This window comes from Tribolium madens, unplaced genomic scaffold (genome assembly GCF_015345945.1).
Source record: "Tribolium madens isolate multiple individuals breed KSU strain unplaced genomic scaffold, Tmad_KSU_1.1 Scaffold_97;HRSCAF=244;Tcas5.2_LG3a, whole genome shotgun sequence".
In the NCBI taxonomy this organism is placed as follows: Eukaryota; Metazoa; Arthropoda; class Insecta; order Coleoptera; family Tenebrionidae; genus Tribolium; species Tribolium madens.
The window spans coordinates 14,044,741-14,058,115 of NW_025401069.1; the positions used below are offsets into that span (position 1 = coordinate 14,044,741).

A 13,375-nucleotide genomic window follows, 5' to 3' on the forward strand; every position below is an offset into this window, starting at 1 on the left:
CAAACCAAACCAATTTTTCCAATTTTTTTCAACTTACCTTTCGAATGTCATCTAAATTATGTATTTCTGGAGATAATCCGCCGTGGACGCAGAGAAACTGTTGGTTCATCAGCGCCGCGAGAGGCAGGCAGTCGAAAGCCTCCATACACGCATCATATACACGTTCTGAATATTTTATCTTACCTGAAACAAGAATAAAAAAATTAAATTGGCAACATTGAATTATTGGCGATATCAACTTGCTCCACGTGACGGCTAGGCCAGCGATTGCCCCTCGGAAACGAACGACAACTGACTATAGAATTGTGACGTTTTAATGTGACAATCAATGTCGCCAACGTCATAAAAAAACAGTGTTTGCACAAATTTGGCAAACACGACTGTGTTTCAAATTCAAATGTCACAATTTTAAACTCAATTGTCATACATACACGTATCATATCGTATCAACAAGAAATTACTCCCTAGGATTTAGGGATATTCATAAATAGGTTGCTTTGTAGTGACAAACAAAAGATATTGTAACTAGTGTCAAAAATTTAGGTTAAGTCACCTGTCAGCTTGTGTAGATAACTCAATTGATATTTGACAGCAGGTTGATAGAAAACGTCAACTGTCAACAACAAGGACATTCAAAATTACTCCTGAACATTCTAGTTACAAACAACATGAAAAACGTAATTTTCCTAAAAATTCAAATCCTAGGTGGTAATTTCTTGTRGACAAATCTGTATACACGTTTTGAATATTTTATCTTAAATAAACAATTGAAAAAATAAGATTTCTGAGTTGGCAACATTYAATTATTGGCGATATCAACTTGCTCCACGTGACGGCTAGGCCAGCGATTGCCCGTCGGAAACCATTGACAACTGACTATAAAATTGTGACGTATCAATATGACAATCAWTGTCACCACCAGTATTTGTCAAATTGYCAACCATGAATGTCAAATTSTAATGTTACAATTTTATAGGCACAGCCGTCACAGACTAGAAYGATTACCAATAATTCAGTGTTGCCAATAGATTGAATATTTTACATTACATAAACATTTCCATTTGAAATCAAACTATTTCTCTTGATATTTATGAATGCTGCACACACCTGAAACACATGCCGCGACTCTTATGGAATCTGAGACGAATTCGATTAAAGGAAGCAAACCTTATAAAAATGTATATAGCGTATAAATAAAGAAAACGTGGCGGAAYCGAGTACAAATAATTTAATTTTTCTAACGGAAAAGAAACGAAATAAAAATATATAATCGATACTGTTGCGTGGTAATACAGAAGTGACACAATTATCCAGTGACTTGGGAACTATTATTACGAGGAGAAAATAAGAAGCCAAATCTATGACACACTAAAACGGCCATCTTGCCCATTATGGTGCAATAAAAATGATCAAAATGCTCTTTGAAATAAGTTGGCAACACTGAATAACATAAATGTTAAGTAGGCTATAAATCTGAAAACTTAATTTGGCAACATTGACTATCAAATTCAAACGTCACAATGCATTATTCAGTGCGGCCAACTTATTTTATTATGAAAAAGTGGACGGAAAGCTTGCACTAAAAACAAACAATGAAATAATACAAAGTAGTAAGTACAAGTAGTAAAGTAGTAACAATATTTAATGTAGCTTTTGAGTGTTATTCTTTCTTTGATAAAAATTTGAATTGGACAAACAAAAACTGCAAATCCAATAAATCAACGTTAGCTGAGAAAGGCAACATCAATCTAAATAAAATATCGATATACAATGGGACGCATATAGAATCCGTGTGAAAGACATTCAACGGATGTTGAGCACCGATACGCGATTCTCCCTTTGATATTCAATAAATTTTGGTGCTATAATGGCGCATTATGACGCCCTTTCCTTCGTCCAAGTAGGCCAAGAAATCGTAATTTGGCAACATTGAAAAAATCTTCCCTCCGCCACTGGACATTTTGAATTTTTTGGTTGTGTTACCATAGTTACCCACATAATTCAGTGCGTTTCTATGGTAATTATACAAATCGGCGCACATGTGTGACTCGTCTAGGGGGGAAAAGGACATCACAGGAGAATAGTTTCCAGTCACTGGGGGCCCTCAGCTACGCCACATTAGCGATTTTCCTAGATGATAGCATCACAATTTCGATAATTACACAATCAATTTATTTCAAGTAGAAAAAAAGTATATAATAATAATAACAACATATAAGTAGAGAGAAAAAAAGTTACTTACATTCTTGTTTAAAAGTGAAATATTCTGTAAGGTGGCGACACTCATGGTTACCACGAAGGAGGAATAAGGTCGTAGGGTAGCACAGCTTCAGGGCCCACAGGTACAACACGCACTGCCAACAAAATGAATTACGAAATTATTACAAATTTCCATACAAAAAAGGGAATTAAAAATAGTAAAAACACACTGATTCCTCTCCTCTAATGGTAGTTTAGTTGCGCTGATAAGCTCAGTATTGACCCGAAATGGCTTTCTCCTGTCAGGACTAAGAAATCCGGAGTCAGATAACGCGCTACTATTGATTTTAATGCGAGAGGTTGTGTATTAAACTGTCACTGATTTTGCAACCGAGTTCAGACACCCTGTTGCACGAATTTTATACCATTTCACATGTTTTTTTACTTTTTATGCAAATTTTTTTGATCGAAGTGTGTCTTATGTTGGCAACATTGAGTTATTGGTGATATCAAATCGCTTCACGTTACGGCTAGGCCAGCAGTTGCCCGTCGCAAATAAATGACAATTGACTATAAAATTGTGACTTTGAATTTGACAATCAATGTTYCCAAATTAAGATTTCGTGGCACAATTGACAATCATAATAACTCCTTCTCTACGTTATCCAATGTTGCCAATTTCTGATCGCATTTTCAAAAATCCAATTTTTTTTAGTTAGTTTCATCTAGTCTCCTATGGAATTTCTTTACATGTAAATTTTTCTGTGCCGCTCTACTCTTCCTAAACCAGATTTAAGAATTAAATATTTTTTTAAAGTGGCATTTTTCATTTTACATGGAAATTCCATAGGTGACTAGATGAAAATCATCTTGAAACACGTAGTTTTTCACAAAATGGCAATATTTTATGCAAATATTTTCAACTAAATTCCTGGTCAAAGTGAACTGTGACATGAAATTAAGTTGGCAACATTGAATTATTGGTAATATTAGATTGCTTTACGTCGCAAATGAATGACAATTGACTATAAAATTGTGACGTTTGAAGTTTGAATTTGACATTCAATGTTGCCAAATTAAGATTTCGTGGCCCACTTGACGACAATCACAATAACTCCATTTCTACGTTATCCAACGTTGCCAACTTAATTTCAAAAAGACAGGCCACTCTGATCGCATTTTCAAAAATCCATTTTTGTTTATTTTAATTAAACTAATGAAGACAGAAACAGTTTTCAATTTTAAGAAAATGATTTTCATGTAACAAAATCGAAATAAATTAACAAATATTTTTTTTAAAGCGGCATTTTATTTATTTTACATGGAAATTCCATAGGCGACTAGATGAAAATCATTTTGAAACACGTAGTTTTTCACAACATTGGCAACATTGAATTATTGTTGATATCAGGTTGCTTTACGTCGCAAGTGACAATTGACTATAAAATTGTGACGTTTGAATGTTGCCAAATTAAGATTTCGTGGCCCACTTGACGACAATCACAATAACTATCTCTACATTATCCAATGTTGCCAACTTAATTTTAAAGACAGGCCACTCTGATTAGCATTTTTAAAAATCCAATTTTTTATTTTAATCGAAATAAATTAATGTGTGTGATTAATTTCTGATCAAAGTGAACTGTGATTTGAAATTAAGTTGGCAACATTGAATTGGTGGTGATATCAGGTTGCTTCACATCGCAAATGAATGACAATTGACTATAAAACTGTGACGTTTGAATTTGACAGTCAATGTTGCCAAATTAAGACTTCGTGGCCAACTACTACACCATTCAATGTTGCCAACTTAATTTTAAAGTCACCGGCCACTACGATCTAAACAAAAACAAGTCTATATACTCGTTGAGCAATAAAAATCGTTTTATTTTGTAACAATAGCTCGAAATAAAATCGGTTGTGGTTTTAAAATCGTTGAAACTGTTCCTTATTGATCTTACAGTGGAATAACAATTTCAATAAACGTTTAAATTCTCTAAATGTGTATGAAATAAGTTATTGGATAAGCAATAACCGTTTAAAAATTGCATTTGAGCCACCTTAGTTCATGTAAAATGGAAATTTTACGTCGTCGTTTTATGTCTAGAGTCATTTATTTTATTGGTTTGGTCGAGAAATAAGCTTTGGAGTTATCGGATGAAAGTTTTGCGATTTCAAATCTAGAAATCTCGTTATTTTACACACCTGAAGATTAAGATTATTGGCGATATCAACTTGCTCCACGTGACGGCTAGGCCAGCGATTGCCCGTCAGAAACGAATGACAATTGACTATAAAATTGTGACGTTTGAATGTGACAATCAATGTCGCCAACGTAAAAACAGTGTTCGCACTACTAATTATTCAGGATGACTTTTGTCAAATTTCACAATCATGACTGTCAAAGTCAAATGTCACAATTTTATAGTCAATTGTCATGTTCTACAAACGGTGCGGTGTTGCCATTTTTTGTAAAAATATTGAAATTTTACTTTGACTAATTTTGCACATTTTTTTTAAAAATTATGTCAGAATATGAAACATGAAATATGTCTGAAAAAAGATGAAACAAATTTGGTTTCCATGGGTGTCAATCACTTTGCTGAAAAATCAGTTTCAGCCGCTGAAAAAACAATTGTCTGAAAAGTTTCGAAGCCGTGACTACCAAAATCCATTAGTAGAATAAAGATAAGAGACAAAGCGGAAAAGAAATGTAAATCTTCGTAACACTGAGAAAAACTTTTAAAAATGCTTACCTCTATACTAAAATATCCTCTATCAACATAATCACCGAGAAAAAGGTACTTTGTACTAGCGGGTGGTCCCCCTACTTCAAATAATTTCATAAGGTCATAAAATTGACCATGTATATCTCCACATACTGAAACAAACAAAAATAAACATGTTAGGTTCAAATATAACAAACACAAACTTCATTAATTCGATTTTTATCGCGAGTTTTGCATCAATAAAATTCAAATATTTCAGAAAATCATGAAAATATCTCAATTAATCCGAATCACGTGGGTATTACAATAGTCACAGTTTGTTTAGCGGTTCTTGCCAACAGACAACATCCAAAATTAGCTTGTGACTAAGCAAAGTCACATGAACTCCCCCTGAAAAACTGAAAAAAATCGCTTCCGTGCACAATCACGACCTGTTACGTGATTAAACGCAATTTCATTTTAAAATTTTCAGGAAATAATCAACATAGATTTTAATCATCGCTCTCATGGAAACAATAACGCCAATTACATTACGGCTAGGTGGTGTAAAAGTGAAAAAAAACTAGAAAACTCACTAAGCGACTTATAATCAAAGAAAAACCGTTAATTATTTCCAACCACTTAAGAAAATTGAAATGTCACCCTTTTTTTCCCTTGACGAGTCGCACATGTGACCAAATTCGTACAGTTGCTATGGAAATGCTGGTGATTTAAAATTGAAGTGAATTGTTGCTATAGAAATGTAATGTAACTATGGTAACGAGAAATTATGAATGTAAGGCGCCAGTGGCGGGTAATATTAAATTTTTTGTAGGGTAAGTCCGCTTTTGAAAAACCGGATTGGTATTTTTCTAAAACAAACTAACAAGAAATCAATTTAGACCTCTCAGCCATCGAAACTTTATTTAACAAAGTTAAATTCCCCTCAAGACTCGATAAGTTTTCATTTTGTAATCATATTTTGTAATTACACCGTTTTATCTTTCAAATAGATAGCGAAAACCGTATGATTATGTGTAATTACAGGCTTGCCAAGCTATAAAACACAAAAGTTTAAAACGAAATTAGGCATTTCTGATCATTTTATCAAAAGCTTTTTTAATTACTCCCAGCATTGATTTTATTTTAATGCGATTTAAATTAGGCATGACGTTGCCACATTTCGCGGTTTAATAAAAATTTATAGCCGCAAACAATAAAGTAGTAAATTTAAAATTTGCTCAACGACGTGATAAATGACTGATTTAAATTGTTTGAGATTTTTGTAAATTAGAGTTTTATTTGKACAACTRGAAGTATTGTAATAGAATTTTATTTGGGATTAGTTGGGGGCAATTTTGCTGCATTGCGTTTTATTTGTAATACAATGCGAAATGTCGTAGTTGAATGACAGCCAATGAAATACTCAAAACCGGCGATTCTTCCAGTTCTGTTGGTTCGCATTTCAGTAAAGCTGTGATTGAACATCGATTCCGATTTGGTTTCAAAAAGAAATGTTACACCAACTTTTGCAGTAATTACTTTCATCAAAAATTTGTTTTAGCTACGCAATTGCTTGGAATTATTAAAATTATTTTTGGATTGTCTGGAATTACTATAATTATTTGTCAATTAATGGAATTTTTCTTGAATTACAAGATTTATTTAGAATTATCGGAGATAATTTCTTTTGTAAATAAAATAGCGTTAAAACTATCGGAATTAATGTGAAATTACAGGAATTATTATAGAATAATGAAAATTAAGTTGGAAGCACAGGAATTAATTGGGAATTATGGGAATTAATCTGACAACAATGGATTAATAAAAATACTAAAATTGAATTTCGCTGAAATTTTTCTGAAATTACTGAATTTTTTTTAATTTTGAAAATTTCGTTGAACTTCATGGAACTATTAGAATTAATTTGGAATTACACGAATAATTTAAAAGTTACAGTATTATCAAAATTAAATTGGAATTAAGTTATAATTACAAAAATTATTTTTATATTACGAAAATTAAGTAGGAAATACGGAAATTATGTTCGAATTAAGTTGTAATTACAAGAGCTAATTTATTAAAGGAATTATTCCAAAAACAATGGAATTACAATAAATTAATAAGATTATTGAAATTGAATTTTAGTGGAATTTTTAATTATTTATCGGAAGGATTTGTAAATTATTGGATTTTTTTTGAAATTACTAAAAATGTTTTTGAAATTCCAGTAATTTGGAATTATCAAAAATAAAATCAGAAATTAAGTTGTATTTACAGAGATTAATTTAAAAAKAATGGAATTACGATGAAATAATAGAATTACTGGATTTTTTTTGGAATTACTAGAAATCTTTTTGGAATTATTGGAGATAATTTATTCTTTTGAAAATTGCGTTGAACTTCTTAAAACTATAGGAATTAATTTAAAATTGTCGGAATTAGTCTGAAAACAATGGATTAATAAAATTAGTAAAATTGAATTTCACTGAAATTTTTTTTTTGAAAATTACGTTGAATTTCATGGAACTATTAGAATTACTTTGGAATTACACGAATAATTTAAAAGCTATCAAACTGTGAAAATTAAGTTGGAATTAAGTTAGAAGGAATTAAAGAAATTGAATTAATCTAAAAACAATGGAATTGCGCTGAATTAATAGATTACTCGAATTTGATTGTCGGAAATACTTATGAATCACAAAATTATGTTGTAATTAGAAGAATTAATTTTGAATTAAAGGAATTAATCCAAAAATTAATAAAATTATTGAAATTTAATTTTGGTGGAATATTTTAAAATTATTTATCGGAGTTATTTGTAAATTACTGAAATTATTTTTAGAATTATCAAGGATAATAAAAATTAAGTTGTATTTAAAGAGATTAATTCAAAATTAATCTAAAATCAATGGAATTACGATGAAATTAAAATTACTGGATTTTTTTGGAATCATTGGAGATAATTTATTCTTTTGAGAATTACGTTGAAAGTACTAGAATTTTTTGACAATTTCGTTGAATTTCATGGAACTATTAGAATTAATTTGGAAATACAAGAGCTATAAAATTATGAAAATTAAGTTGGAAATGACTTGTAATTACAAGAATTAATTTAGAATTAAAGGAATTGAATTAATCTGAAAACAATGGAATTACGATAGATTAGTAGAATTAGTAGAATTGAATTACCGGAATTACTTGTAAATTACAAAATTACGTTGAATGTCTTAGAAGTATCGTAATTACCTTGGAATTACAGAAATTAAATATTGTAATTACAAGAATTAATTTAGAATTATAGGAATTAATCNAAATATTGTAATTACAAGAATTAATTTAGAATTAAAGGAATTAATCCAAAAACAATAAAATTCTGATGGATTAACAAAATTTTTGAAATTGAATTTTGGTGGAATTTTTTTAAATTACTTATCGAAATTTTTTGTAAAATACTGGATTTTTTTAAATTACTGGAATTATTTTTGGAATTATCAAAGATAGTAAGTTCTATTTACAGAGATTCAAAATTAATCTAAAAACAATGGAATTTCGACGAAATAATAGAATTACTGGATTTTCTTTGGAATTACTAGAATTCTTTTTGGAATTATTGGCTGAAAATTACGTTGAATTTCGGAATTAATTTGGAATTATAGGAATTAACGCCCCTTCGGAATATATATTTTTTGTATATGGTATTAAAAAAATTTGAAATTTCATCTTTCAAAAAAAAATCAAAATTTTCAGACAGTTACAAAACTATACTATTTGTAAATTTTGGAAAACTAATTAATTGAAGGTTTCCGTGCTTCAAAAACATCTCTAAACATGAAATTTGATCCAATTCAGAATTGAACTCAACTAAAACATCAGTCGGTATTTTGGAAAAAAAATATTGGAAAAGATCAATTTTAATAATAAAATGAGAAAAAGTTAGTTACAGAAAAACTAAAGGAAATAAAAAATGTTTTATTTTTGTTACACTTTCACTATCTTCGCTTAATTTGTACGTTTTCGAAAAATTAAGACAAGAAAGTTATTACGGCATATCCTGAAATAAACCACAAACCCAATTAGCGTTTTTCCCAACTAATTAACCCCAAATTCAGCGTCCATTAATTTAAAGTTTCGGGTGATTTGTTAAGACAGTGAGTTGATTAAGTTATCGAAATTTCAGTCGACTTGAAATTCTTGTGTCCAAACTCTGAAAAAGCAGAGAAAATGCCTGAAAATGGCTACTTCAGTGGCGCTGAGTGGGCTGAAAGAGATGTCGGTTGTTTGGATTCTGGAGGACTCTTAGCGACCAAGGAAGGAATTGAGTGAAGCCGATTTATTGTCGGCAGAAAAAAACACAATATAGCAAAAATTCTGGTTCAATTTTGGTAAATTCTTTTTCTGTAAAATTTCATTTTTATTTATTATTTCTAAATAAAATTCCCGAGAAACACACCCAAAACTTTTTTCTTGCTTATGGCTCCTTAGAGGAACCCCAACTTGAGTTTGTCAATATTTTTCAGCCTGGTTTTGATCCAAGTGGCAACACTGAATAATTTAGAGAGAGAATTGTGTCCTCAAGTGGGCCACGAATGACTAAAATGTCAATTTGGTAACACTGACTGTCAAATTCAAATGTCACAATTTTATAGTCTAGTCAATGTTTTTTTAAGTTTTAAATTAATTGCGTTTTTTTTCCACAATGAATTTATTTAAATGAAATTTTGTTTTAATTAACGTAATGTATGAATTAAACATTTTGTGAGTTCAAATAACATACAAGCCTAATTAGTGTTTTACTGGATGATTATTATGTCAAGAAAATTATATTTCATGTTTTTTTTTTTTAAGAAAAGTTGAATCAAAGGTCGTTTCTTTTAATTATCACCTGTGAATAAATCGCATAAAATGTTGAGTTTTGTTGTGATTCTCGAGATATAAAGTATTTATTTTATAATGTTTGGAATTGATATAATGTCAAAGCCAAGTTCTACAAGTAATGTTTTTTGTGTTACGTAGATAAAACGTCATTTCTTATCGTAATAAATTGCAAATAAACAACTTATCATGGGTGACGTTTGAATGAGAGGCTAATGGATGTTATGTTAATTAAGTTTTTTTGTGCTTACAATGTATATTTTGAGAAAAACTGGAAATTATTACTTTTTTTCATATTATTCTAATAATATTTCATTTCATTTGTATGTTTGTCAATGTAAATGATATTGACACAAAATAAATTTAGAATTTAGATTTAATAAAGAAAGTAGATATAAGAAATACCGTTGCTTAACAAAGATAGAGATATTGCAGTCACGTGACGTATGGCAAGAGAGCGCTCAAGTCTAACCTGTTCAAAGCAACTATTTTAAATTTCTCTTTTATGCATTTTTAGTTCAGTTTTGCCAATTCAAACAATAATAAAATGAAATTGAAATGAAAATACAGGAAATTTTACTCCACTATCCATAAGTTGGCGTTAAATTAAAATTTTAGTTTGGCAACCTTGACTTGAAACATTCTGGTATAACAAATTAGAAAAATTACCAATTCAGTGTTGCCAATAGCTTTTGATACTTTTTTCGACAAAAATGCAATTTTTCCAAGGTTACAACATAATTTTTGCATTTTTCTAGTGTTTTTATTCGTTTGTCAGAAACGCAATTATTTCGTTAAAAATAAGCCGAAAAATCACCAAACTAGCTCAAAAATGGTGTTCTTGTAGCGTTTTCCGAACGTTTTATAAAGTTTTAGGCCAATAACTCAGTTGTTTTGCAATATTTCTTTAAACCGGACTGAAAAGTCAGCAATTGTCCCTGAAAATGACATTATTTTTGCCTTTTTACAATATTTTTGTGTGTTTTTCGGCCTAAAAGCCACTTTTTGCAAAGTTTTCTTAAAAATAAACCGAAAAATCACCAAATTTAGTCGAAAATGGTGTTATTGTTCTCCTTTTCGAGCGTTTAAATACGTTTTTTAGTTAAAAAGTCGGCTTTTTTGCGATATTTTTTTAAATCGGGCCGAAAAAACACTAAATTAGGTCAAAACTGACACTATTTTTGGAGCGTTTTTTTTCAGTTAGAAACGCAATTATTTCGGGAAATTTCCTTGAAAAAATCACCAAAATTTACATAATTTTTAAATCTTTATAGAAAAATTGATAGTGCTTTATTTGGTTTGGTTTTCTACTCAAAGTGCCTTTCAAATTAAGTTGGGAACATTGAATAATAATGTCGTCAAACTGAAAAGTCTTAAAATTTAGTGATATTGCGTTTTATTTTTGCGAAAACATTGCAAAAATGCGTTTTTAGCCAAAAAAAAAAAAAAAAATACAAAAACGCTCAAAAAATTCAAAAATAGTGTCTTTTTCGGAGACAGTTGCTGATTTTTCGGGTTTAAAGGAATTTCACGAAAAAACTGAGTTTTTAGCCTAAAAATTTATTTAAACGCTCAGAAAAGACTACAAGGACACTATTTTTGGTATAGTTTGGTGATTTTTCGGTTTATTTTTGACGAAATAATTGCGTTTCTGAACGACAAATGAACAAAAACACTTGAAAAATGTAAAAATTATGTCGTTTTTGGTTTAGTTTGTCTGCTTAAATAAAATTTTACGAATAAATGAGAGTTTTTAGCAAACATAATGTCATTCTCGGACTTTGGTTGGTAATTTTTGAACCGAGTTATGAAAATTACTGCGAAAAAACTAAGCTTTTAGCTTGAAAGTGTTTTCATATGTCTAAAAAGGGCAACAGAACATCATTTTCGGCCTTGTTTGCTGAAATAATTGCGATTTTGACTAAAAAACGCTTGAAAAAGACAAATAATTTAAACTTTGGCCAAATTTTCTGATGTTTTGGCTTATTTCTGCAGAAATTTTCCGAAATAATTTGTTTCTGACTGAAAACAGTGTCATTTTTGACTTAATTTAGCGTTTTTTCGAACCTAAAAACCCAGTTTTTAGCTATGAAACGTATCTAAACGCATGAAAAGGAAGATGATAATACTATTTTTGCGTCTTTGGTCCAAAAACGCTCTAAAAAGGCAAATATAATGTCATTTTTGACCCAATTTGGTAATTTTTTAGTTCAGTTTAGCAAAATATGAGTTACAACAAAAGAAGAGTACCTACCTATTTTAAGTTCAAAATGAAATTGAAATTGAAACTTTGTTACAAATGTAATAGCAATGTTGCCAACTTAATTTTAAAATAAGGTTACTTTGATCAGAAATTCCAGTGAATAACCGATTTTTTCTCAAATTCAAAACTAATGTAGCATTTCACTCTAATAAAGAGAGAGATATTATAGTCACGTGATGTATGGCAAAAAAGCGCCTAAGTCTAACCTAAAACGTTTTTGGCCAATTTTGCTTCATTAAATGTAATAATTAAATTACATTTCTTTTCTGGATTAAACATCAAAAACTGGGCTCTCAATATTTAGATTTTTGTGTGAAACACCCAGTAGTTTAAGAAATGACAAGGTGAAACACACTTTTCGCCAATTTCTGGCTTATTTTCCTTGAAATAGGTTGAAATTTGTCGACTATTTTCGATGTGAGGTAAATTTGGTCTTGTTATAAGTGAAAAATTGTTAACAGGATGTAGTTTAATAATGGTGTGGTCTGAAATGGGCAAAGTGGTGTGTCGTGTCGTGTGCTCCCATGAAAAGTACAGCGATTGCACGCGACTTGAGCAGTTGTTGGTGTGATAAATGCTCCGGAAACGGCCCGGAGGATTCCGATTAATTGATGAAACTCCGGAACATTCGCTTCAAATAAGATTTTAGCTTTGCATTATTATTGTCAAATGTGCAAACATCAAACTTGGAATCAGTTAAGTAATTCCTCTGATGTACTCGTGACTAATTTAAATTACTAGCAAAGATACACACGTACGAGTTTAAAGCGGAATTGCAGGATTTTCTAAAGCAAATAGAATTACAAACTGTGTTCTCGTCATGGCTTTTATGAAAATTTACGTGTTGATAAATTATGAATTTGATTTTCGGGTCGGTGCTTTGCACGTTACTTCGATGGAATTTCGTTCGGAATTCACCGAGTTGAGGGTCCTAATCCGTTTCCTTTTAGTTCGCTCAACTAAGCTAGGATCGCGGAAGACTAAATCTAACGTGTCCACACTGATATGTCATGTTTACGTGATCTCTTGGTTTGCAATTTCAAAGAAACGACAAAAAAAATTGACAAAAATAACTATTTACCACTTCAGTTAGATTGCAAAATGCCCTTTTCAGATTCAAAAATGTGTCAAAAATATTCACAGTTCAAATTTATTTCTGAAAAAAACATTGCTTACTCATTGTCAGAAAAATGTTGAATTTCAAAAACAAACCAAAGAAAATCACCAAATTAGARCAAAAATGATGTCCTTGTATTTTTTTCGAGCGTTTAAATAAGTTTTTACGCCAAAAACTAATTTTTTTCGTAAAATTTCTTTAACGAAAAATCAC

At 30.4% G+C, this 13,375-nt stretch overlaps 1 protein-coding gene across 6 annotated transcripts in view; it reads right to left on the reverse strand.

Annotated features, from left to right (window-relative positions):
- The window catches only part of LOC123015051 (serine/threonine-protein phosphatase 2B catalytic subunit 2), an 82,410-nt gene that overhangs the window by 25,158 nt on the left and 43,877 nt on the right, over positions 1 to 13,375 (reverse strand). For all 6 annotated transcript variants that reach the window (XM_044414484.1, XM_044414483.1, XM_044414488.1 and 3 more), the window contains exons 3-5: positions 4,956 to 5,080; positions 2,243 to 2,354; positions 38 to 183 (exon numbers count right to left, since the gene is read on the reverse strand). In XM_044414484.1, the coding sequence (XP_044270419.1) occupies positions 38 to 183; positions 2,243 to 2,354; positions 4,956 to 5,080 (383 nt within the window). The remainder of the gene's footprint in view (positions 1 to 37; positions 184 to 2,242; positions 2,355 to 4,955; positions 5,081 to 13,375) is intronic.